This window comes from Somniosus microcephalus, chromosome 20, assembly GCF_052327205.1.
Source record: "Somniosus microcephalus isolate GS21.2 chromosome 20, FLI_Smic_1.0, whole genome shotgun sequence".
In the NCBI taxonomy this organism is placed as follows: Eukaryota; Metazoa; Chordata; class Chondrichthyes; order Squaliformes; family Somniosidae; genus Somniosus; species Somniosus microcephalus.
In genome coordinates, this window is record NC_141006.1 from 68,968,400 (window position 1) to 68,995,665 (window position 27,266).

At 44.1% G+C, this 27,266-nt stretch overlaps 1 protein-coding gene across 2 annotated transcripts in view; it reads left to right on the forward strand.

The window, feature by feature from the left end:
- Positions 1 to 283: 283 nt before the first annotated feature.
- bsdc1 (BSD domain containing 1) overlaps positions 284 to 27,266 on the forward strand; it is a 37,390-nt gene continuing 10,407 nt past the window's right edge. The window contains exons 1-8 of one of the 2 annotated variants that reach the window (XM_085962941.1): positions 284 to 803; positions 13,625 to 13,688; positions 14,637 to 14,753; positions 16,495 to 16,662; positions 19,206 to 19,260; positions 21,268 to 21,383; positions 22,432 to 22,500; positions 25,314 to 25,395. In XM_085962941.1, the coding sequence (XP_085819067.1) occupies positions 775 to 803; positions 13,625 to 13,688; positions 14,637 to 14,753; positions 16,495 to 16,662; positions 19,206 to 19,260; positions 21,268 to 21,383; positions 22,432 to 22,500; positions 25,314 to 25,395 (700 nt within the window). In that variant the 5' untranslated portion in view covers positions 284 to 774. Of the gene's footprint in view, positions 804 to 13,624; positions 13,689 to 14,636; positions 14,754 to 15,247; positions 15,418 to 16,494; positions 16,663 to 19,205; positions 19,261 to 21,267; positions 21,384 to 22,431; positions 22,501 to 25,313; positions 25,396 to 27,266 lie in introns of those variants that run through there. The other variant, XM_085962942.1, reaches the window with a different exon arrangement.

Here is a 27,266-nt window from a genome sequence, read left to right on the forward strand (position 1 = left end):
TTTGGCCAAGCCTTTGGTCACCTGCCCTAATTTCTCGTTTTGCAGCTGGGTGTCAAATTTTGTGTCTTTTAATACTCCTGTGAAGCACCTTGGGACGTTTTACTAGGTTAAAGGCGCTATATAAATACAATTTGTTGTTGTTGATTTGCACAAGTTGTTGTTGAAGACCCCCAGCTAACCCCCTAATTTACATATGCAAGGCGATTTGCATAATTTAGCATAAGCACGTGCCGTGCCGGCGGTGAACGACAAACGTGAGTGACGTCAGCACGCAAAACCTCGGCGCAACAGCGGGAGGCAAAAAACGCTTTCCAAACCGCCGGCCGGCCACCGTAGTCCGCCCGGAGCCGTTAAACGTCGGTGTGAGAGAGCGCGCGGGGGAGGAGCGGAGAAAACAGGCCGGAGCAGAGCCCGGACAGACAGACCGACCGACCGACGGCACCGAGCCCGGACAGACAGACAGACCGACCGACGGCACCGAGCCCGGACAGACAGACAGACAGACAGACCCACGGCACCGAGCCCGGACAGACAGACAGACCCACGGCACCGAGCCCGGACAGACAGACAGACCCACGGCACCGAGCCCAGACAGACAGACAGACCCACGGCACCGAGCCCAGACAGATAGACCGACACACGGACGGCACCGAGCCCAGACAGACCGACCGACACAGACCCCAGACTGACCGAGCAGGGAGGATGAGTCTGTCCTCGGCCGGCTGAAGCGGAGCAGCGTGACGCGGGGTCGGGGTGAAGGGTCGCTAAACACCGATGACATCAGCCCGGGAAATGGCGGACGGGTGAGTGATGGCCCCGCACCGGGCCCCGGCCCCAACCCCCCGGGCCCCGGCTCGGCCCCAACCCCCGGGGCCCCCGCACCAGCCCCCCAACCCCGGGCTTCTCTCTCCGCACTAGCCGGGCCTCGGGACTTGAGATAAACACGGGTTTCTGAGGCATTCACAGCTGGGCTCAATGCTGCAGGATTCTGCCTTGACTTGTATTGGGGGGCTGGAGGTGGGATGTGTGTTTGGGGTGAGGGTGTGGGGGGATGGGAAGGGCTGTGTGAGGGAGGAACTGAAAGAAATCAGTATTTGTAGGGAAATGGTGTTAGGGAAATTGACTGGATTGAAGGCCGATAAATCCCTAGGGCCTGATAATCTACATTCTAGGGTACTTAAGGAAGTGGTCCTAGAAATAGTAGATGCATTGCTGATCATCTTCCAAAATTTGATGATAGACTCTGGAACAGTTCCCATGGATTCGAGGGTAGCTAATGTTACCCCACTATTCAAAAAAGGTGGTAGAGAGAAAACGGGGAATTACAGACCAGTAAGCCTGACATCGGTAGTGGGGAAAATGCTAGGGTCCATTATAAAAGATGTAATAGCAGAGCACTTGGAAAACAGTGACAGGATCGGACAAAGTCAACATGGATTTACAAAAGGTAAATCATGCTTGACTAATCTGGAATTTTTTGAGGATGTAACTGGTAGAATAGATAAGGGAGAACCAGTGGCTGTGGTGTATTTGGACTTTCAGAAGGCTTTCGATAAGGTCCTGCATAAGAGATTAGTGTGTAAAGTTAAGGCACATGGGATTGGGGGCAAGGTACTGACTTGGATAGAGAACTGGTTGGCAGACAGGAAGCAGAGAGTTGGAATAAACTGGTTTTTTTCCGAGTGGCAGGCAGTGACTAGTGGGGTACCACAGGGATCGGTGCTAGGACCCCAGCTACTCACAATATATATAAATGATCTAGACGAGGGAACTAGATGTAATATCTCCAAGTTTGCAGATGAGACAAAGCTGGGTGGGCGTGTGTGCTGTGAGGAGGATGCTGAGAAACTCCAGTATGATTTAGACAGGTTGGGTCATTGGGCAGAAGCATGGCAGATGCAGTCTAATGTGGATAAATGCAAGGTTATCCACTTTGGTGGCAAAAACAGGAAGGCAGATTATTATCTGAACGGCAATAGATTGGGAGAAGGGAAAGTGCAATGAGACCTGGGTGTTGTTGTGCATCAGTCGCTGAAGGTAAGCATGCAGGTGGTTAAGTATGCAAATGGTATGTTGGCCTTCGTAGCGAGAGGGTTCGAGTACAGGAACAAGGATGTCTTGCTGCAGTTGTACAGGGCCTTGGTGAGACCACACCTTGAGTATTGTGTGCAGTTTTGGTCGCCTTATCTGAGGAAGGATGTTCTTGCCATGGAGGGAGTGCAGCGAAGATTCACCAGACTGATACCTGGGATGGCAGGAATGACGTATGAGGAGAGACTGGGTCGATTGGGCTTATACTTGCTGGAGTTTAGAAGAATGAGAGGGGATCTCATTGAAACTTATAAAATTCTAACAGGACTAGACAGACTAGATGCAGGAAGGATGTTCCTGATGGCCGGGGAGTCCAGAACCAGGGGTCACAGTCTAAGGATAAGGGGTAAGCCATTTAGGACAGAGATGAGGAGGAATTACTTCACCCAGATAGTGGTGAATCTGTGGAATTGTCTACCACAGAAGGCAGTTGAGGCCAATTCATTAAATATATTCAAGAAGGAGTTAGATATATTTCTTAAGGCTAAAGGGATCTGGGGGTCCTGGTGCATGAAACACAAAAAGTTAGTATGCAGGTGCAGCAGGTGATCAGGAAGGCCAATGGAATCTTGGCTTTTATTGCAAGGGGGATGGAGTATAAAAACAGGGAAGTCTTGCTTCAGTTATACAGGGTATTGGTGAGGCCACACCTGGAATACTGCGTGCAGTTTTGGTTTCCATATTTAAGAAAAGATATACTTGCTCTCGAGGCGGTTCAGAGAAGGTTCACTCGGTTGATTCCGGAGATGAGGGGGTTGACGTATGAGGAAAGGTTGAGTAGGTTGGGACTCTACTCATTGGAGTTCAGAAGAATGAGGCGATCTTATCGGAACATATAAGATTGTGAGGGGGCTTGATCGGGTGGATGCGGTGAGGATGTTTCCACTGATGGGTGAGATTAGAACTAGGGGGCATAATCTTAGAATAAGGGGCTGCCCTTTCAAAACTGAGATGAGGAGAAACTTCTCCACTCAGAGGGTAGTAAATCTATGGAATTTGCTACCCCAGAGAGCTGTGGAAGCTGCAACATTAAATAAATTTAAAATGGAGATAGACAGTTTCCTAGCAGATAAGGGAATTAGGGGTTACGGGGAGAGGGCAGGGAAGTGGACGTGAGTCTAGATTCGGATCAGCCATGATCCTATTGAATGGCGGAGCAGGCCCGAGGGGCCGTATAGCCTACTCCTACTCCTGCTCCTACTTCTTATAAGGGATATGGGGAGAAAGCAGGGACAGGGTACTGAATTTGGATGATCAGCCATGATCTCATTGAATGGCGGAGCAGGCTCGAGGGGCCGAATGGCCTACTCCTGCTCCTCTCTCCTATGTTTCTGTGTTGGGGACTGGGGGGGTGGGATGAGCCGTGTTGGGGATCTGGGGATGGGCCGTGTCGGGGTCTGGGGGCGTGGGATGGGCCGTGTCGGGGTCTGGGGGCGTGGGATGGGCCGTGTCGGGGTATGGAGGTGTGGGATGGGCCGTGTCGGGGTCTGGGGGTGGGGTGGGCCGTGTCGGGGTCTGGGGATGGGATGGGCCGTGTCGGGGTCATGGGATGGGCTGTTTCGGGGTCTGGGGATGGGATGGGCCATTTCGGGGTCTTGGGATGGGATGGGCCGTGTCGGGGTCTGGGGATGGGATGGGCCGTGTTGGTCTGGGGATGGGATGGGATGGGCCGTGTCGGGCTCTGGGGATGGGCCGTGTCGGGGTCTGGGGATGGGTCGTGTCGGGGTCTGGGGATGGGATGGGTCGTGTCGGGGTCTGGGGATGGGCCGTGTTGGGGTCTGGGGATGGGTCGTGTCGGGGTCTGGGGATGGGATGGGTCGTGTCGGGGTCTGGGGATGGGATGGGTCGTGTCTGGGGATGGGATGGGCCGTGTCGGGGTCTGGGGATGGGATGGGCCGTGTCGGGGTCTGGGGATGGGATGGGCCGTGTCTGGGGATGGGATGGGCCGTGTCGGTCTGGGGATGGGATGGGTTGTGTCGGGGTCTGGGGATGGGATGGGCCGTGTCGGGGTCTGGGGATGGGATGGGCCGTGTCGGGGTCTGGGGATGGGATGGGCCGTGTCGGGGTCTGGGGATGGGATGGGCCGTGTCGGTCTGGGGATGGGATGGGTTGTGTCGGGGTCTGGGGATGGGATGGGCCGTGTCGGGGTCTGGGGATGGGATGGGCCGTGTCGGGGTCTGGGGATGGGATGGGCCGTGTCGGTCTGGGGATGGGATGGGTTGTGTCGGGGTCTGGGGATGGGATGGGCCGTGTCGGGGTCTGGGGATGGGATGGGCCGTGTTGGGGTCTGGGGATGGGATGGGCCGTGTCGGTCTGGGGATGGGAAGGGCCGTGTTGGGGTCTGGGGATGGGATGGGTTGTGTCGAGGTCTGGGGATGGGTTGTGTCGGGGTCTGGGGATGGGATGGGCCGTGTCGGGGTCTGGGGATGGGATGGGCCGTGTCGGGGTCTGGGGATGGGATGGGCCGTGTCGGTCTGGGGATGGGATGGGTTGTGTCGGGGTCTGGGGATGGGATGGGCCGTGTCGGGGTCTGGGGATGGGATGGGCCGTGTCGGGGTCTGGGGATGGGATGGGCCGTGTCGGGGTCTGGGGATGGGATGGGCCGTGTCGGTCTGGGGATGGGAAGGGCTGTGTTGGGGTCTGGGGATGGGATGGGTTGTGTCGAGGTCTGGGGATGGGTTGTGTCGGGGTCTGGGGATGGGATGGGTCGTGTCGGGGTCTGGGGATGGGTCGTGTCGGGGTCTGGGGATGGGATGGGTCGTGTCGGGGTCTGGGGATGGGATGGGTCGTGTCGAGGTCTGGGGATGGGTTGTGTCGAGGTCTGGGGATGGGTTGGGTCTAGGGATGGGTTGTGTCTGGGGATGGGATGGGTTGTGTCGGGGTCTGGGGATGGGTTGTGTCTGGGGATGGGATGGGTTGTGTCGGCGTCTGGGGATGGGTTGTGTCGGGGTCTGGGGATGGGATGGGTTGTGTCGGGGTCTGGGGATGGGTTGTGTCTGGGGATGGGATGGGTTGTGTCGGCGTCTGGGGATGGGTTGTGTCGGGGTCTGGGGATCTATGGGATGGGTTGTGTCGGGGTCTGGGGATGGGTTGTGTCGGGGTCTGGGGTTGGGATGGGTTGTGTCGGGGTCTGGGGATGGGATGGGTCGTGTCGGGGTCTGGGGATGGGATGGGTTGTGTCGGGGTCTGGGGATCTGTGGGATGGGCTGTGTTGGTTGGTGTCAGCGAAATGCTGCAGATACTGGGTATGTGAAACACTCAGCAGGCCCCGGTCTGCCTTGCAAACTACTTCACTGTTTAGATTCTTTGATTTTGATGGGGGTGGGGGTGGATATAATCAAACACTTTTACTTTGTTTTATCTCCAGCTCATTGCAAGTTCCTCATTCTTCTGTTGGGGGTAATTAATAAAAATGTATATATTTACTGTCTATTATTGGTCATGTTCAGATATTTTAGAAGGCATTTTCTTGCCTGCTGCTCTTCATGTTGATGTATATTTTCCGTAAAAATATTCTAGCTGTGGATTTCTCTACGATTTTTGGGCAAGAACATTTGTACAAATTCTAAAAACTACATTGATGCCGTCCAAGTAAATAATTAATTGATGCGTGTGAGCAAGTTATGAAGCAGTAAACAGATGATGTCATGTGTTTATAAGCACTGAATACTGCTCGAAGCCTGATCTTCGCTCTGCATCTGCTACAATCATACAGCACAAGCAGGCCATTCAGCCCATCGTGCCTGTGCTAGCTCTCTGAAAGAGCTATCCAATTAGTCTTGCTCCCCTGCTCTTTCCCCAGCACCCTGCAAGTGTTGCCTTTTCACGTATTTTCAATTCCCTTTTGAAAGTTGATGTTTAATCTGCTTCCACTACCCTTTTCAGGCTGCGTAAAAACATGTGTACTCATCTCTTAAGTCTCCCCTTAACCCTCTCTGCTCTAAGGAGTACAAACCCAGCATCTTTAGTCTCCACATAACCGAAGTCCCTCATTCCTGGCATCATTCCAGTAAATCTCCTCTGCACCCTCACCTACGTGAACACCTAGATCTCTGTGTCTGCACCCCCTTTAAAATTGTATCGTTTAGTTTATTTTGCTCACCCTGTTTGTTTCTTCAAAATGCATCGCTTCATGCTTCTCTGCATTAAATTTCATCTGCCATGTGTCTGCCCATTTCACCAGTCTGACTATCCTCCTGACGTCTACCATTATTCTCCTCACTGTTACCTGCTTTTTGTAAAATGCAATCTAGTTTCATTGGTGTTTGTCGATGGGGTGGGGAGGAAGCTTTTTTAAATTAAAAAAAAAAAAAAAAAATTGTTTATACTTGGGACAGATTTTTAATTTCAAAAATGACCTCGTATCTTTGATGCAAGGTGAAATATATTGTATTGGATGGTCGTAACTTTGGGTTTTGTATTTTTGGCTGGGGTGTTAAACTGGAGCCCCACTTGCCTGTTTAGGTAGATGGAAAAAATTTCAGGGAACTGTTTTGTGTTCGGGCAGGGAATTCTGCCAGGGTCTTGCTCAACATTTCACCTTCAACCAACTGCACCAATCATTCGTGTGCTGTTTGTGAGACTTTGCTTTGTGCAGCTTGGCTGTCGCATTTTGTTTACCTAACTGATGACACTTCAAAAGTAAATGTATTGGCTGCGACACACTTTGGGACATCCTGTAGATCTGAAAGCTGCAGTTGTGCTCTTTCTACATTTTAGATACAAAGTGTTTCCACTTGTGGGGAAGAGCAAAACTAGAGGCCATCAATATAAGATAGTCACCAAGAAATCCAATAGGGAATTCAGAAGAAACTTCTTTACCCAGAGAGTGGTGAGAATGTGGAACTCGCTACTACAGGGAGTGGTTAAAGCGAATAGTATAGATGCATTTAAGGGGAGGCTCGATAAGTATATGAGGGAAAAGGGAATAGAGGGTTATGCTGGTAGATGTGAAAAGACGGGAGGAGACTCGAGTGGAGCATAAACGCCGGCATGGACTGGTTGGGCCGAATGGCCTGTTTCTATGCTGTATATTCTATGTATCTATTATAATATATTGCAGAGAGCTGAATCGCTATGCTTGTTTATATGCAAATATTGCCATCGCCATCTTGAGTGAATTGTGAAATTTCTGAGGAATGAAACAAGCTTTCAGTACACTGCTACTGGTATGGTAGTCTGTGGAATATTGACAAATTTGTGCACGATAGTCCCTACAGTCTTTGTGCCCAAGAGTATTTTTAATAATATGTGCCATCTCCTATATAAAAATGCAATTTTGGGGGAAAAAGAGATTAACGAGAGATGGCTGACCTCTTGACCAGGACTGCAGCTTTTTTGTGTTTAAAGGCAAAATGTGGAAACGCGACGTGTTGCAAAGGTAATAATCTTTGGATTACTACCTGAGCCACGTGCAAATTGGCATAGGGTAAATAAGGTCAGAGATGAACGAGTGGCTCAAAGATTTGTGGCACCAGTACTGGAATAAGAGGGAGCTGTTCCGCCGGGACTGGCTTCATTTGAACCAGGCTGGGACCAGTGTCCTGGCGAATCAAATAATTAGGGCTGTAGATAGTGCTTTAAACTAAATAATGGGGGGGGGAGGGATACGTTGAGCGGAAATTTAAAAAAAAAAAAAGTCGAAGAAAAATGAGAAGGCAAAAGTGCAGGGTAGTGATGGGGGTAATGATAACCAGAGTGTCACAGGAATGGACAGAGCGTATACACATAAGAGTGCATCAGAAAGAGGGATCAGAGTAGTGAGAAAAAAATACAAAATTAAAGACTCTATATCTGAATGCACGCAACATTCGTAACAAAATAGATGAGTTGACAGCACAAAGAGAAATAAATGGGTATGATCTGATGGCCATTACAGTGACATGGTTGCAAGGTGACCAAAGCTGGGAACTGAATATTCAGGGGTATTTGCCATTTCGTAAGGATAGGCAGAAAGGAAAAAGAGGTGGTGTAGCTCTGTTAATAAGGGATGAGATCAGTGCAGTAATGAGATGATATTGGCCTAGAAGATCAAGATGTAGAATCAGTTTGGGTGGAGATAAGAAATAATAAGGGTAAAAAGTCACTGGTAGGAGTGGTCTACAGGCCCCCAAACAGTAGCCACACTGTAGGACAGAGAATAAATTAAGTAATAATAGAGGCTTGTAAGAAAGGTATAGCTATAATTATGGGAGATTTTAATCTTCATATTGATTGGACAAAGCAAATTGGCAAAGGTAGACTTGAGGAAGAGTTCTTAGAATGTATACGGGATGGTTTCTTGGAACAATATGTTGTGGAGCCAACCAGGGAGAAGACTATTTTAGATCTGGTAATGTGTAACGAGGCAGGATTAATTAATCTCGAAGTGAAGGATCCTGTTGGGAAGCGTGATCATAGCATGGTAGAATTTCCAAATTCAGTTTGAGGGTGAGAAAGCTAGGTCTGGAACTAGTGACCTGAACTTAAAACAAAAGTAATTACAAAGGTATGAAGGCAGACTTGGTTAAAATGGACTGGGAAAATATGTTACAGGGTAAGACTGTAGAAAAGCAGTGGCAAACATTTAAGGGGATATTTCACAACTCTCAGCAAAGATATATTCCAGTGAGAAAGAAAGACTCTAAGAGAAGGATGATTCATCCATGGCTAACTAAGGAAGTAAAGGATGGTATCAAATTGAAAACAAAAGCATACATTGTTGCGAAGAATAGTGAAAGGTCAGAGGATTGGGAAATTTTTAAAAAGCAGCAAAGGACGATTTAAAAAAATGATAGAGAAAAGATAGCTTATGAGAGTAAGCTAGCAAGAAATATAAAAACAGACAGTAAGAGCTTCTACAGGTATATAAAAAGGAAGGGTGTAGCTAAAGTAAACGTTGGTCCCCTAGAGGATGAGTCTGGGGAATTAATAATGGGAAACCGGGAAATGGCGGAGACGTTGAACAAATATTTTGTATCAGTCTTCACGGTAGAAGATGCTAAAAGCATCCCAATAATGGATAATCAAAGGGTTGTGGGGGTGGGGAACATAAAACTATCTCACTAGAGAGAAAGTACTAGGCAAACTAATGGGACTAAAGGTGGACAAGTCCCCTGGACCCGATGACGTGCATCCTAGAGTCTTAAAAGAGGTGGCTGCAGAGACAGTGGATGCATTGGCTGGAATCTACCAAAATTCCCTGGATTCTGGAGAGGTCCCAGCAGACTGGAAAACCACAAATGCAACGCCCCTATTTAAGAAAGGAGGGAGACAGAAAGCAGGCAACTATATCGACCAGTTAGCCTAACATTTGTCATTGGGAAAATGCTGGAGTCCATCATTAAAGGAGTGACAGCAGGACATTTAGAAAATCATAATATAGTCAAGCAGAGTCAGCATGGATTTATGGAAGGGAAATCATGTTTGACAAATTTGCTGGTGTTCTTTGAGGATGTAACGAGCAGGGTGGATAAAGGGGAACCAGTAGATGATGTGTATTTGGATTTCCAGAAGGCATTCGATAAGGTGCCACATAAAAGGTTACTGCACAAGATAAGAGCTCACGGGGTTGGGGGGTAATATATTAGCATGGATAGAGGATTGGCTAACTAACAGAAAACAGAGAGTCGGGATAAATGGGTCATTTTCAGGTTGGCAAACTAACTAGTGGGGTGCCGCAGGGATCAGTGCTGGGGCCTCAACTATTTACAATCTAATAATGACTTGGATGAAGGGACTGAGTGTAATGTAGCCAAATTTGCTACTGATACAAAGATAGGTGGGAAAGCAAATTGTGTGGAGGACGCAAAGAATCGCCAAAGGGATATAGATAGGCTAAGTGAGTGGGCAGAAATCTGGCAGATGGAGTTTAATGTGGGGAAAATGTGAGGTTATCCACTTTGGTAGGAAAAATAAAAAAGTAAATTATTTAAATGGAGAGAGATTACAAAATGCTGAGGTACAGAGGGATCGGGGGGTCTTTGTACATGAATCACAAAAAGTTAGCATGCAGGTACAGCAAGTAATTAGGAAGGCAAATAGAGTGTTGGCCTTTATTGCAAAGGGAATGGAGTATAAAATAGGGAAGTCCTGTTACAACTGTACAGGGCGTGGTGAGACCACACCTGGAGTACTGCGTACAGTTTTGGTCTCCTTATTTAAGGAAGGATATACTTACATTGGGGGCAGTTCAGAGAAGGTTCACGAGGTTGATTCCGGAGATGAAGGGGTTGTCTTACGAAGAAAGGTTGAGCAGGTTGGGCCTCTACTCATTGGAGTTTAGAAGAATGAGAGGGGATCTTATTGAAACGTATAAGGCTCTGAAGGGGCTTGACAGGGTAGATGCAGAGAGGATGTTTCCCCTTGTGGGGGAATCTAGAACTAGGGGGCATAATTTCAGAATAAAGGGGCACCCTTTTAAATTGGAAATAATGAGGAGGAATTTCTTCTGAGGGTTGTGAATCTTTGGAATTCTCTTCCCCAGAGAGCTGTGGAGGGTGGGTCATTGAATATATTTAAGGTGGAGACAGACAGATTTTTGAACGATGAGGGAGTCGAGGGTTATGGGGGGCGGGCAGGGAAGTGGAGTTGAGGTCAAGATCAGATCAGCCATGATCTTACTGAATGGCGGAGCAGGCTCGAGGGGCTCCTACGTCATATGTTCTTATGCTGTCTTTCTTTGCTGCCAGAGCACCTTGCTGTTTGCGAGATACTGAGTGAGTGGTAACTCTAATCAGGAGGCTAGCCATTTTGTGAATTTATTTTAAAAGTTGATTTATTAAAGGAGGTAGTTGTGCTCTGGAGGATTTGCTTTATCCTGATGTGCAGTGGCTCTCTCTCACCTTGCTCAAATGGCCATGATCTCCAGACCGAGTTCAGGAAAGTTTTGAGAAATTTGGGCTTTACAAGTGGTGACCAAGAAGAAATAAGTGTATCCAGATCTTGACTTCAGATTTTAAAGAGAGCACAGTTCCAAACCAGTGAAAGACAAATTTAGGAATGATTTCGGGAAGTTTTTCACACAATGATCAACCTGTGACATGGAATTCTAGGTATGATGATGAAAGCAAAAACCTTGGGTTGACAGTTGAACGCTGTGATAGACTGTAGTTGTTTTGGATGGATGGGCAGAGTGCCCTACCTCACCTGTCTCGAACTTGTGATGTATGAATACCTATACTGCAAAATTGAAAACATTACTCTTAGTGGCTATGAGTGAGGAGGACAAACCAAAAGCCTTTGAGACCATAACTTTTTCTATCTTGTAACACTTTTTTCTCTATGTAATATAACAGATGTTCAATGAGCTTATAAGGGACAAGTTGTGATTAATTTTGGGGTTTTAACCATGCGATTTCCTAATGCTGTTCAAGGCCTCCATTGTCTTTTAAATATGCCCATACTAACAGTTGAGATCATTTCTATGATTGCAAAATTTCATAGGTGAAGTAAATGTTAACTTCTTTCACTAACGAGATATTATTACTGTGCTTTGGTGCATGAGGTAAAAATTGTGGTGTTTGTACATTTTGGTATCTGCTTAGCACAGATATGGATCCTGTTTATAACAGGAGTCCAGGGATTTGATTCAAAACCTTTCCCAAACTATTTAGAAGGGGGAAGATTCACCTTTTGAACAAAAAGTGTATGTATATGTATGTTTCTGTAATATATATTTATATCTCATCTATTAATATATTAAAATCCTTCATTTGGTGATGCCCCCTCCCAATAGTACACTGAAATCTGCGGAATGCTGTAATGGTATTGCCTGTTCCACTTGCTTCACCTTGGGGCTGTGACACAATATCACAAGAATACCTGTTGTTCTTGCTTGCTCCAGAGGTGACTGTGTACTGTCTCAACCTATTATCATAAACACAGTTAACTGACCTCTGCTTAGTGGTGAGCAAGGCGACAGGAGATTCACTAGCGTGTATGCATAACCGATCTCTGGCATTGATTGCTTATGGAGAATCGGAGTGTGGGTTGGGGAAAACGCTGGGGCGGGTTGGCAAATTTTGGTGTTCGGTTTTGACAGGGAGGGTAGGGAACGGACCTTTTGTAAGCATTACTAGATGAGAGAATGCAGTCTGTCTTGTGCCTCTAATGCTTTCATGTTGCTGGTTCTATTTTTTTGGTTCTTTGTGTCCTTGTGTGTGTCCTCTTTTGTTTGTTTTGTCTTTTTCGTTTCCTGTTTTTTTTTTACTCGCTCGTTATCTTGTTCCGTTGCTGCAATTAAAAAATATACTGACCTTTCATGGGAATAAAATGAACATTTAGGCTGAGCAAGAGCGCTGTTGCAACAACTGTCATTATTTTCCAACACTTCACTCAAACCATTAATATTTGTTTGCAATATGATTGAGTTAGCACTTGTAAATATAGATAATTTGTAATTGTCACTTTTTAAACAATTTCTACTGTTACACTTTCCTTTTTATATATAAATATGTTTAGAATACTTTGTTTAGTAATATGTCACAAAAATTGGCTGGATGTGATGTACGATCTCCGTTCTCTTGTCCCAGTAGTTGCTAGACCTTGGCCTTAAAGTGGTGCTGAATTCCAAGGACCCTCCCCTGAGCGCAATTACTGCGAACAGTGTTCATTATCATTGATACTGCTGTACTCCCAAATAGCCTGCAGGAAAACTCCAATGATGGCCCAGATGCCTATATGTTAGATAGCTGTTTGGTGCATAAGAAAAATAAATGTGCTATAAATAAAGGCAAGCTTAAACATTATACAAGGAAGCTATAGTTGGGATTTTTGAGCCGTCCCTGATGTTAGCGTTTTTTTAATAGAACGAAAACAAGTGATTATAGTTCTTTTGTGCTACTGGTAAATTTAACACATTGGATAATTTCTTTCAAATTTTGAATATTTTGTTGTAATGGATAAATTCTCTTTGATATAAATCCTGAATTACATTTGTTAATTCTCTAAAACCTTGCACATAACTATTTTTCTACTGTGTGTGGCAGCCATTTGATCATGGCCCAAAGAACGCTTTCTCTTGTGATTGTCTGTGTGTACTAATTGATTGGATAGACTTATTTCCAAGTGTGGTAATCTACTTTACAGTGGACTTTTATAACTTCTTGGCCTAATAGCACATCATTTCTTAAAAACAAATCAACTATCCTTGTTTCCATCTTTCTTCCCATTGCGTTGCTGTAACCAGGTCCTTAGGGGTGTACAGAATACCTGAGTGACGTGTGCCTTTGTTGACTTCAGCATTTTGCTGTGGAAGTATACTTTGGTTCCCCACCCTTCCATAGGTAGTCTTGTTAAGATTGTGAACTCAGTAAATGAGGATCCTAGCTGCAAGCTCCTGTACTTGTACTCTGGCACAACTCGTTACTAAACCTTTCCTATGAACTCTCTCAAATTCAGCTGGTGCCTGGATTGTCAGCAATGCATCACTTGAATGTTAAATTTGAAAAAGAAAATTAATGGGATACAAATGCAGATAGATGCAAACGTTTTTTTTTTAGTATAAATGTTTATTTAAGAGTTCTAATTAAAGGAATGTCCTCTTTCCTTGCAGGGAATCTGGTGGGAGTTGGTGGGGCAGCTGGATACAGGAAGGTTTCCAGTCAGTAAAAGAAAAGGTGAGAATCGAGCCTGCCTTTGAATTATATTGTGTAGCTGAGTCTAAGAATTGTAAAGATTATTGGAGGTAGCAACCAGATGGTTTATGAAATCTAATCCTTATCAGACGATAAATACAGAATGCTCTAAACCTTTGCTCGCTGACTGTTCATAAGTTGGACGTATTTTTTTTTTAAACTGAATCACTCCAAACCGAGATTTGCAGCCACTGGCCTTGCTTTTGGAAATGTGTTTAGAGGAAGAAAGTGAAGATCACTTTGGTAAGATACAGAATCAAGGGCAGAGCCTAGCAGAAGTGGAGGAGATGGAGCTATATATTTTTTGAGCAGTTGTCTCCCCACTGCTCTTTGCAGGAGCTGAAGTGTGGTTGTTGCTGGAGTATGGTTCAACAGGTGCCAGTTGCTGCCTGATTTTTCTTACCAAAGTGGCTGTTTTTCATGCATGTGCCAGAATGCTGACATTCAGTGAGTTATTTGACTCCAGGCTGTCAAAGCCAAGTCTGGCCCTGTCCTCGCCTGATGTCCACATGTGTGCACTTCCAACAGGGGCTGCTGGACACTGATCAGGAGGAATCCAGCAGCGCTTTAACTTGCGTTGTTGAGGCCAATTGTTGCACCTATTTTAATTAGTTTTAAAAGGCCTTTTTCTTTCTAGCATCATTACTAATGTGTCTAAACTGTAGCAAAAACTATTTCTGAACTCTAGCACAGAAGTCTAGGCTGACACTCCAGTGCAGTACTGAGGAAGTGCTGCACTGTCGAAGGTGCCGCTTTCGGTTGAGACTTTAAACCGAGGCCCCCGTGTGCCCGCTTGGGTAGATGTATAAGATCCCATGGCATTATTTCGAAGAAGAGCTTGAGGGATGAAAGAAATTAAAGCAGAGATTTGTTTTCTCTAAGAAAGCTTTACAGAATATAATACTGTTCATGTCACCTTCCTCCCGACAGTCTACTGAAGCGTTGGAGTTTATGAAACGGGATCTTGCAGAGTTTTCACATGTGGTACAACATGATACAGCATGTACAATTGCTGCCACTGCTAACGCAGTGAAGGAAAAGCTGAGTGTGAGTATATAACTGCATTACTTCAATATATCGTTCACGCCAGTTAAAACATTTGATGTAAGCATAATACTGATGCAGTCATAGCATTCTAGTGTACAAAATCTATTCTTCTCACTCCCATCAAACAGAGTTCCTGATGAGGAATTGCAATTGCTTGGGCCAGCATTGCTGATGCATGGCATTTTCTATAATTGTGCCTACATAAATGACTGTTTCAAACGTAATTTATTGATTGAGAAGCACGTTGGGATGTGACCGTACACTATGTGAATACAAGTTATTGATAATTGAGTGTTTCAGTGCATAATTCACTGAATAGTCAGGTTCATTTCACCTGAGGATAGTAGCGTACCAGATATGCGTGTAACCAGCCTACCTTTGTTCCAGTAGTGCTTCGTAGCTGAAGATTGTTCAGTGTGAAGAGAATTTACAGACGTGGAGGGGGGAAGTGGGTAAACTTGTGTTTTGTTTTTGCTTCTGCTTCCTGTATTAACCCTTGCATCGACCGTGCTCTTGTTTGGGATGGATCGGCCTGGGCCATCTCCACAGATGCTGTTAATGTGGCTTCACCAGGGGCAATCCTCTTCATGTGACGAGAGATGCTTCTTCAGAGGCTGCCACCAAGAAGGCAGACTTACTCTCAAGGACAGTCAAGATTATGAATGTTAGTTGAGATTGGGATTTCAACCTATGGTTCTTTGTTCAAAGGCCAACATTCCAGCCACCGTCAGGATTTCCTTCCTGTATAATTTACAAGAATGTCTGTGTTACCCTACGTAAACTCGAGGCCATTCCAAAACTCGGCTGCCCGTGTCCTAACTCACACCAAGTCCCGTTCACCCATCACCCCTGTGCTCGCTGACCTACATTGGTTCCCGATTAAGCAATGCCTCGATTTTAAAAATTCTCATCCTCCTTTTCAAATCGCACCTCCCTACCTCTGTAACCTCCTTCAGCCCCATAACCCTCAGATATTTGCACCACTCTAATTTTGGCATCTTGAGCATCCTTGATTTTAATCACCCAACCATTTGTGGCCGTGCCTTCGGCTGCCAAGGCCCTAAACTTTGGAATTCCCTCCCTAAACCTCCGCCTCTTTACTGCTCTCTCCTCCTTAAAACCTACCTCTTACCAAGCTTTTAGTCATCTGCCCTAACTTCTCCTTGTGTGGCTCGGTGTCAAATTTTGTTTTATAATACTCCTGTGAAGCGCCTTGCGATGTTTTACTATGTTAAAGACGCTATATAAAAACCAGTTGTTTTAAGATTATTTAACTTTTAACCTTTTATATGCATGCTTATGAAGTTTTCACAACTTTGTCACAGAGCCTTGTACTCCAAACCAAGATGTTCCTAACATTCTTTGGGGGCATCTGGATGTACGGCTAGAAGGCAATAGAATTGCAGTGTAAACATTGTGGCACAGTGAAAGGGTAATTGTGACTAACAGAAAATTGTCAGGATAAGTTCTTGAGTCCCTTAGTTCTTTTATGCAGTACAGGTCAGAATATAATTTCTTCATCAGATTGCTTTGAATAATATTGCTGTATTTTTTCCAGCAAACTCCCAGTAGAGTCTCCTAGCGTTCAATCAATGTGACTTCACCGTCTCTGAACTCCCATTGGCAAAGTATTCTGTTGCAGGGGTTGCCACATGTAGCGATAGAGGGCACACATTGTGTTAGTATATTAATTGTATGAAGTGTTAAAACATAAGTGCCTTTCTTTGATATTTTGTTCTAGGCAGAAACCTCGACAGGAGCAGGACAGCAAGTCAAAAAGGGATTATCAAACATTCTGGGAGTCCTCTCTGACACGTTTGCTCCTCCTCCAGACAAAACGATTGATTGTGATGTTATAACACTGGTTGCAACACCATCTGGTACTACAGAACTCTACGACAGTACCAAGGTACCGGCAACAATTTGCAGCTCACTTCTAGTCTTTAAAAAGCTACTTAGTTTAGCACTTTTAGATTCGAGTGTTACTTGGTGGGGGGGTGGGCAGGGAGTGAATCTAAATACTTGAATGAATATTAGCAGCTTAGGGAGTTGGATTGCTACCAGAATAGGTCTGTACAACTGCAATTTCAGCACTTTGCCTGTCTGTAATGAGCATTATCCAACTTGCAAAGTTCATGGGCAGGGGTTTCCACTCTGTTATGCTGGTTTTTTCAGCCCAATTCGCCCAAAATCGGCCAAACCATCTCAAAGATGGCGGAATTTTAAGATGGCGGAATTTTAAGTGCAAGTTATGTCCAGCGCAAAGTGTTTGTGATCTTCTGCGCTAGTTTAAAAAAAAAGCGCTGGATGCTGGCCCCGGCCACAAAACTGAATGAATCACCATTGTGAGTTTCCGCTAAGTGGGCCTTTAAGGAGGCTCTTAATGAAGCTTTTTTTTTGTTGTAAGGGCACAATGGACATGTGTTAAAAGCTTTTTAAAAAAAAAATAATTTACTAAAACTGACTACTGTACACCAATGTAACTAGTAAATGGTTTTGTAATTTTTAAAGTCATCTTCAGTTATTTAAAATCAGGTTATTTGCAGGTGCTGGACTAGGCACTGATTTTAAAATGCTTATTTTTTGTGAAAAACCCATTTTCAGCTGTATTAATAAAACTGCACCAGGTTACCACTCTTAAATATATCCAGGAATATTTTTAATGGAAAAAATAAAAAAATTTTTTTTTTTTAATGTTCTAAAATGCTGCCCAATTGCGCTGGTTCGTGGCCGATTTTGAACAGAAACTTGAGAGGAAAAAACACTTCTGAAATGTGCAATTTTGAGCACAATCCCGGATTGCCGATTGCGCCAAAGCGGAAACTCTTGGCCTATATTTTATTGCACTGTGCGGGTCTGACTGTTAATTGTTTGAGCACATGCCCTTTTAACAGAAGATTTACAGAAGTTTCTTCTGAATTCCCTATTGGATTTCTTGGTGACTATCTTATATTGACGGCCTCTAGTTATGCTCTTCCCCACAAGTGGAAACATTCTCTCTGTATCCACTCTATCCAAACCTTTCATAATTTTAAAGACCTCTATTAGGCCACCCCTCGGTCGCCTTGGGAGTCAAATTGAGGAATAAAATGTCAGATTTTCATACCAGTCAGAAGCCCGTTGAAGATGGTAACCTTGATCAGGAGGCCAGCCACCTCATATCATGGGAGTTTTTCAATTAGAATTTCTATAAAGCAGTTTTTTTTAGCTGAGGGCTTATGACACAGGTTATGCTTGCACCTCACTTGTAATTTTTCTTTAAATTTTACTTGCAGCAACAATGTGTGGTTCTGAACATCGTGATGCAAACCAATTCTGTTGGTTTCTGAATTTTAGGTATTTTCCCTCCATTTCCACCATATTTGTTGCAATGCATTTGATTTTGGGTGCATTGAAAAGTAGAGTGGAGGGATTATTAATTATTACTAATATCTTGTTTATATCGTACACCTCTCATGACCACATTGCTGCAAAGCCAGAGGAATAGATATGTGACAAAAATGTAGAAGACACTTACTGAATAATAGTTGCTTAGCTGAAAAGACTTGAATACTTAAATATTTTTCCTTCATCTTGGGCTAAAAGTCTGTTTTGTGTGTTTGTTACTTCCTCCCTGAACCCTGCTACCAAGGAAATTCTGGCACAGCAACACGGGACCCAGAAAGCTGTGACTTCTTTCTGTTTTATAGCAAATAAAACTTTTTAAAATAATAATACACGTTATAAAATACAGCTTTGAGCTCCTTAGTGTTATCAGTGGCATCGATTCAGAGATATTCCATCATATACCCATGATATCATTTCAGCAGCTCACGTGCAGCCACCCAAATGTTGATGAAGCTATGACTGCGTGTCCAGCTTTTCCAACTTCATAGCATTTGTGTAAAGTAACTATTGTAACCTTTTTTCTAAGAGTTGGTTGGAAGCAGTGCCACTGTGCCAAAATTTCTCTTTGTAGAATAGAATCATAGAAATTTACGGCACAGAAAGAGGCCATTCGGCCCACCGTGTCTGTGCTGGCCAAAAAGAGCTCTCCAGCCTAATCCCACTTCCGAGCTCTTGGTTCATAGCCCTGTAGGTTCTGGCACTTCAAGTGCATATAAGTCCAATATATGTAAATATAAATAAGCAATAGTAGTTGCTCAAAATTGTTTGCATTGTACATGAAAGGCTTAACCCTATGAGAACAATAACAATTACCATCAAGATAAAACTTGATGGATATTTAAACTCATTTAGAGACTATTGAGCAAGAAAGCAATCTGGTGTTTCCCTTTTCTGTTGTGTACATATATCATCTTTTTGCATCCATCATATGGAAAACCAGATTATGATTTGAAACCTACCTTGACAATTCACTACACTTTGGTTGGTGAATAAGTCCTTTTGAACCACTGTGCTACTGATTGATGTCAATTCTTTGACTAAATAACCAAGTGTATTGGTTTTTAGGCTCGTCTTTACAGTCTACAGGCTGATCCGGCAACGTACTGTAACGAGCCAGATGGTAAGAAACTTAATGGAACCTAAATCTTTTTGACAAATGTTCTTCGTTTATAAGCTATGTAGTGTTGAGTTTTGCTCTAATGTGTGGGCCCTCTGGATTTGAGTCTGCTGAGTTTATTCTAATAGATACAGGTAGACTACCCTTTATCCGAACTTCCAAAAACCGAAACCCTCTAAAAACCGAAGGTTTTTTCGTTCAGCGTAAGTCGTGCGCACGACATGACCAGAGTGGCGCACGACTTACGCTGAGCAGGGCAGAGGGTCACTGAGTTCCCTCCTGGGTAGGAGATTGCAGGCCGAGCCGGGCAGTGTGAAGGAGGTACCGGGAGAGTGAACCCAACAATACAGCGGCCTGCCCGATATTCTTTTCTCCCACCGACCCCCACCCTTTCGGATAAGGGATAGTGTATCCTTTATCCACACTTCCGAAAACTGAAATCCTCTGAAAACCGAAAGTGTTTTCGTTCAGCGTAAGTTGTGCGCCGACCCCTCCCCCCCTCCCCCCCCCGCCGACCCCCGACAAATTTCCCAGTCTTATAAAATACCATCCGAAATTTTCCAAAAACCGAAACACGGCTGGTCCCGAGGTTTTCGGATAAAGGATAGTCTACCTGTAGTAGGTTTTAAAGAGACTGTAATTTGAGAGGATTGAGTGAGAAATATAGGACCGGAAGAGACTATGGGGTCCATCTGGCCAGTCCCAGAATTGATGCCTGTATATCGCCCACTTCCTCAAATATCCAGTCATATCTCAATTTTTTTCCACACCATCTTCCCAAGGCAATCTGTCCCACATATTCACCATGCTCTTTGTAAAGTAATTCAATCTAAATTGTCTGTGCACCTTCTCTCTTCTAAGCTTGAGTTTGTATCCCTTGGCTTCTAGTGTTTGTAGCAATCATAGGCATCTTATCAGGGAACAATTTATCTATTCCCTTAACAATTTCAAATTATTGAATAATGTTTCCCTGAGCCTTCTCTTCATAATAGCAATTATAGGTTATCAACCTCTCCTCATAAGCTAGGTATCAGTTTGGATGTAATTTTTTTCCGACAATGCTGGATATCTTTTCTGTAGTACAATGACTAAAACTATACGCAGTACTCCCAGGTGTGGCTGTCCCAGTCCGTTGTACAGACACTTGCCTTCTCGGTTTTGTGCTCTATCCGTCTGGCTATACATTCTAGTCCTAAACTATGGAAATAACTCCCAATTTGAAAATAAAAACCTGTAGTTACTATTCAATGACATGCTGTGATTTAGAATGGTTTAAAAATTATTCCTGGAATAGAGACCGTAATAATTAAATGTCCATATTTTTGACACAACTGAAAGACCATTGCAAGTCTCACTACTGATGAGTTGCACTTCTGTGAAAATGCACATTGCAATGCTCTGTTTATTTCAATGAAGTCAGAGAACGTTGGAATCACTTGTTGGTGAATGATTTGTTCGTGAAAAACGGAACACTTATACTTTTGCCATCAGATGTCCGCATCAAATCAGATCAGGTATAATGCAGGATAGATGTCCAGTAAATCTCCCTCTATATCAATCATAGAACAATACCAGGGCAAATTTCCCTTTTCCCACACCTTATTGTCAGTGAAATTGCCAGTTTTGTATTTATTGGAAATTGGGAACTTATTTCACTTAAGATTATTGCAGTCAGTAGCGAGGACAAACTTCTTTCATCCCATCTCTCTGGATCCAGGGATAGCATGCTAACCCACTAACTTCTTTGCCAATCCCCATGTTTGAGTCCTTCAGGTGAAATTAGTTTGGCAATATAAAACCAGTTTCATTTAAAAATGAGCCTTCAGCACAAAGCTGTACTATCACAATATAATTTGGGATTAATTTGGCAGACCCGTTTGGAGAAGCAGTAAGAATAAGCACTGTATGAAATGGAAGCGCTATGCTATTGTAATAGATGATGCCTTTCATTGGAATTTACAATTCAGGTTGCATTTTTTTGTAATGAACTCTGTTTTTGTTTCTCTGCAGGTCCCCTGGAGCTCTATGATGAGTGGATTGCTGATTTTAATCTTGAAGATCAGAAAGGGGAAATCTCAGGCCTGTTGGTTAACAGTCCTTCAGTTCGCGCGCTTTACACAAAGATGGTGCGTGCTGTGTCGACCATGCTGCTTATTCTTGCTGATTCTCTAAATGAGACTCTTCGATCAATCCCAATTCCATCAAATGATGGGCCAGTTTTGTGTTGTGGGGCCATTTCAATGTGAAACTGGTTTGATCTCGCCAACACATTTCACTTGAACAGCCATAACATGGGGATTAGCTATAACTTCTATTAGAAAGGTTTTAATTATTAACCTTGATACCCAACATTTTCATGTTCAGTTTTAAATTTTGTAAATATGCACTATAGTGGAGGAAACTGCTATAGTTGCAAAGGTTTCATGTATGGTAACAGCACCTGGGTTGGCATAATGCATTGATGTGGCATGGAATGGTATGATTTGGTGGATTTACCCCTGAAGTTCTTGTATGGTAAATTCCCAATCTCCAGCTTGATGGAGGGAAGTGCCAAGCAATTTTTCACAGGCTGGAAAAATTGAAAACCAGATACATTGGACTAGGCAGCACGGTGGCATAGTGGTTAGCACTGTTGCCTCACAGCGCCAGGGACCCGGGTTCGAATCCGGCCTCGGGCGACTGTCTGTGTGGAGTTTGCACATTCTCCCCGTGTTTGCGTGGGTTTCCTCCGGGTGCTCCGGTTTCCTCCCACAGTCCAAAGATGTGCGGGTTAGGTTGATTGGCTATGATAAATTGACCCTTAGTGTTAGGGGGATTAAATACGTGGGGTTACGGGGATCGGGTGGGATATGTGTCGGTGCAGGCTCGATGGGCCGAAATGGCCTCTATCTGCACTGTGGGGTTTCTGTGATTCTGTGATTACTCTCTTACTAATCTTAGTAGACAGCTCAGATGACCTTGATTGAGTCCCGGGAGCACATTTACATGCCTGCTATCCTGGCTGGCTGAATAGTTGTCATGTAGAGATCTGAATGGGGCTAGAAAAAGGAATTAAAAAAATCGATAAATCCTTCAATTCGCAAGCTATTTCCCAATGTATTATTTGCGTTCATCGATTAAAGGTTACGTGCTTGAACTATGGAACAGAAGCTCACATTTATTTTCCCGAAACAGGTGCCAGCAGCAGTGTCACATTCAGAATTTTGGCATCGATACTTTTATAAACTATATCAGCTGGAACAGGTGGGTCATTACTGATAATTTAATAATGATGGCAATGCACTTTTATTGCTGATGTATCTGTTTGTGGTTAGGTTTGTGTTGTTTGGTCAGCTGACCAGGTGTAGAAGTTTAGATTGGAATGGAAGTGGGTGCCGAATTACACTTTGTTAATAGAAGCTGTCTCGTTAAAATACATCACACCAAATAATGGGTACTTACCAATAATTCTGATCTCCATTTTACAGGCTTTACTCATTGTTTGAAACAATAATATTGTGGCATTTTCACTCGTGAAAAATGCAATTTCTGTGATTCACCAGTGGAACTGTAATAAATATAAACAGAAAATGCTGGAAATACTCAGCAGGTCAGGCAGCATCTATGGAGAGAGAGAAACAGAGTTAACGTTTCAGGTTGATGACCTTTTAATCAGAACCATTCTGACGAAAGGACATCGACCTGAAACGTTAAATCTCGCTCTCGCTCGCTCTTGCTCTCGCTCTCTCCACAGATGCTGCCTGCCTGACCTGCTGAGTATCTCCAGCATTTTCTGTGTTTATTTCAGGTCTCCAGCATCTGCAGTATTTTGCTTCTGAAATGAATAATACCTTTTCTTACAATGAATTTTTACAGTGTATACACAAGTGATTTAACTAAAACTGCTGGAAAATGACAGTATTTTGTTATAATTTAAGTAATCAAAAAAGTTGCTTCACTTGCCCTTTCAGTTTTCCCAACTTCTGGTGAATTGGTTGAAGTGATTGAGCTTGGGAGTTTTGTTTGAGCTCGATATGCCATCTAGTATGCCTAAAAATGTGCTTGTAAACTAAATTAATTATCTTTCATGGATATGCAGCAACAGTTTGCATTTATATAAAATCTCTATTTAAAAAAAAAAATAAAAAAAAAAATTCTGAGGTATTTCACACATGCGTAAAAAAACGGAAAACCAGGCCAAGCAAAGGAGCGGTCAGGAGGAGTGACCAAATGCTTGACCAAAGAGATGGTCTTTTAAAGGAGAGGTTTAGTGGGGGAATTCCAAAGCATAGGACTGAGGCAACTGAAAGCTCTGCATTGACCCCCCCCCCCCCCCCCCCCCCACAAGTTCTCCTAATGGTCCTCTACCAACCTGCTCCCGCCACACAGTACTGCCCCCCGATTATCAAAATCCACGACAAGGCCTTGAACGACGTAGACCATTTTCCATACCTCGGGAGCCTACTGTCAACAGGGACAGATGTCGATGACTAAGTCCAACACCGCCTTCAGTGTGTCAGTGCAGCCTTCAGTCGCCTGAGGAAGAGTGTGTTTGAAGACCAGGACCTCAAACCCGGCGCCAAGCTCATGGTCTACAGAGCAGCAGTGATACCCGCCCTCCCGTATGCCTCAGACATGGACCATGTACAGCAGGCACCTCAAAGTACTGGAGAGGTACCACCAACACTGCCTCCGCAAGATCCTGCAAATCCATTGGCAGGATAGGTGCACTAACGTCAGTGTTCTCGCTCAGGCCAACATCCTCAGCATCGAAGCTTTGACCATGCTCGATCAGCTCCGATGGACGGGCCACATTGTCTGCATGCCCGATACGAGACTCCCAAAACGAGCGCTCTACTCGGAGCTCTGACACGGCAAGAGAGCCCCAGGTGGGCAGAAGAAACGCTTCAAGGACACCCTCAAAGCCTCCTTGGAAAAAGTGCAACATCCCCACCGACACCTGGGAATCCCTGGCCCAAGACCGCACAAAGTGGAGGAGAAGCATCCGGGAAGGTGCCGAACACCTCGAGTCTCTTCACCGGGAGCAAGTGAAAGGAGCGCACGTCAACCGAAGCTCCCCACCCACCTGCCCCTTCAACCACCGTCTGCCCCACCTGGGAGAGAGACTGTCGGTCCCGCATTGGACTCATCAGTCACCTGAAAACTCATTTTTAATGTGGAAGCAAGTCATCCTCGGTCCCGAGGGACTGCCTAAGAAGAGAAGGTGGCTGTGACTTCAGCTATTGGGCCCCACATTCTGGAATTCCCTTCACGTCACTTCTCCATCTCCTTTACACCCCCCACCCCCCCCCACAACAACAGTATCTCCTCCCTTGACTTGGCTTCCATTATTTTGTGGTGAGAGTAGAGAGGGTTGGTAGTTATTAAAGGAAAGGAAACACTTTGCTATTTGGGGGGGGGGGGGGGGGGGGGTAGGGTCCAGGATGGTCCTATGCAATAAACTGTTTTGACTGAGGCGAGCAAAGTACAGTAATGCATGACAGGGTCACTCCAAATTTGATATTTGATGGCTAGATCATGCCACTCCAGGTATGTTCAAATTTGTGCTTGTGTTGAGGGAGTGAGGGTGGCTATATGAAGGAGAGCAATGGGGTTGAGACACTAATTGATTCACTGGGGACAAGAGTGTTGAAGGTACAGGCAAGGGAGTGCTTAAGTAGGTTAACAGTGGCTGAGTTGTTGTGATGGGTGAAAGTGAAAGGTGAAGGACTTGGAAAGTCAAGTGATGTGAAGCAGTGTTCTGAAATTATTTTGGCAATTAATTCCTTTTTGTTTCACACCTGTACTTGTACCAACGTGCTTGCAGTCAGAATTGGAGATGCTGTACACCAGAACTGGGCACAATACTGTCTTTATTGTGCATATAAAGATCATTGCCAAAATATAAAATAATTTACTCTTTCAAACGTGATCACTGCATCTAACTGTAGTTTCTGATCTCAGAAATTAGAATAAGGTGAAGTTTAATATTAAACGTCTGGTCCTGTTAATTTTTGCATAATATAATTTCCAGTAGTGTGTTTGGAGCACCTGCTTACTGTTGATGTGCCTTACAGGAGGAAAGCCGGAGAATAGCATTGAAACAGAGAGCAGAGCAGACTTCTCATTCGGAGGAGCTTAGGTGGGAAGAGGAAGAGGGTAAGGACATTGTTGTGCATTACTATGGGCAAGTTGGAGGTTAAACAGAAAAGTGAATAGCTTTTGCTAAAACTTTTGTTGCAACGTTACGTTGTAAGAATTGATTTTTAAAGAATATTTGGAAAATAAAGCATTTTGATATTCCACTAAAACAGTCTGTGAGGTTACTCTTGATCATTTGCTCGCATATTGGTATGTTTTAAATAAATAGCATATTCTATTCAAGATCTGCTCTGTAATCCGATGTGTACAGAATTTATTTAATAGTTTATGTAAGATATTAAATGTTAAGATACTGCATGGGTAGAGAACATTGAGTTGGAAAAAGTGATTTAGTATTCTGTAAAGTGGGCCTGGAATGCTCATGAGCACAGCAAGAAACACATTTTATATTCAAATTGTAAGTACTCAATTTTAGCACAAATGTAGAATACTTTCTGAACCTATCTTGAGATAACAGGGTATTGTAGAGTTAAAAGCAAAACACACTGAATTAATAGGGGTAATTGTTGATTTAATTGTTAAATGAGCCTAGAATTTTACTGAAACTAAAAAACCAGGCTAGAAAACTCAAAGCCTGAAGTGAGAAGAGATTCTTCGATCTATTAACCCTATTTTCTTCATGGATTGTGTACAAACAGCCCTTCCGTGGACACTGTTTAATCTCTTGGGATGGAAGAAAATTCCACACAAATACTCAATCTCTAAGGAAATCAAGTAAAACTCTAGAATATCAATCTATTCCCTGCACCTGCACTATTCATCCTGGCTGGCTATGTTCCACAGATATAAATTCTCTTTCTCTTCTCCCTCCCCCCTCTGCCTAAGCAATATAGTAATTGTGCCCAAGAAAGTATTGCTGTCCCTATAAATTCAAACCCATTCCTAACCAGATTTTTATGTCTGTTTCTGAAGGAATTAATTGCTGCATTAGCTGCTTTTGCTGGGATTCTGTTCCACGTGTCCACTGCTATGGGAGGGGGAGGGGAAGCCGCACCTCAAGTCTCCCATGAGGCTTATTAGTTTTGAACTTTCTGACATTCCAATCCAATAGTTTGCTGGGATCTATGTCGTCTTTCCATCTCTCTATTTAAAGATCTCTTGTACTCGTCCCCCATTTTATCCTCTAATGAAAAGTTCAGCTGTGACCGTCGCTGCATAATTTAGAGATCTGGTATTCATGTTTCTCTTTTCCAACCACCTCATAACATCGATGTTCCTTTGAAGGAATATTGCGCACCAGATCCCAAATGTGAGCTCCGTAGTGATTTACCCAAGATTAAAATAACTTCTGCCTAATAATCAAATACCCTTGAGATGTATTCTAGTGTTTTAGTTTTGTTGCTAAACGTTTCACATTGACTGAAAACTTCCAGCAAATGATCAGTAATTTCACCCATCTCCTTTTTCCTTTTCCAGCTTTGCTTCCCTGTGTACATATTTCAATTGCCCTGGCAACGCCGGGCTCCCCTGCTAGTATTTCTTGTTCCCTTATGAATTTTCTCCATGGTCCCTCTACTTAATTGGTCTGCCTCTCTTTGAATGTTGTTCACCTTTTTATACTTGTCACCTGGGCATAGAACTTTGTCATCATTGCATTCATTACTCTCTTTCAAATCATTTCTGACTAGTGAGGCCATCAAGGGACTCGAGTGGAACTCCACTGTCCCTATCTCCTAGCCACAGCTTTTCCAATTGTCACCATGTGTTTCATATTGCTAAGCTAGTTTTCAACCCAGCTAGCTAATTTGCTATTGATCCAATTAAACATAAACTTTTATAAAAAGCATCGAGTGGCACCTAAATACGTACCTCTCACATAATTCCAGGAGATTGAGACATAACTCATCAATTCTAAAACCATGCTGGAA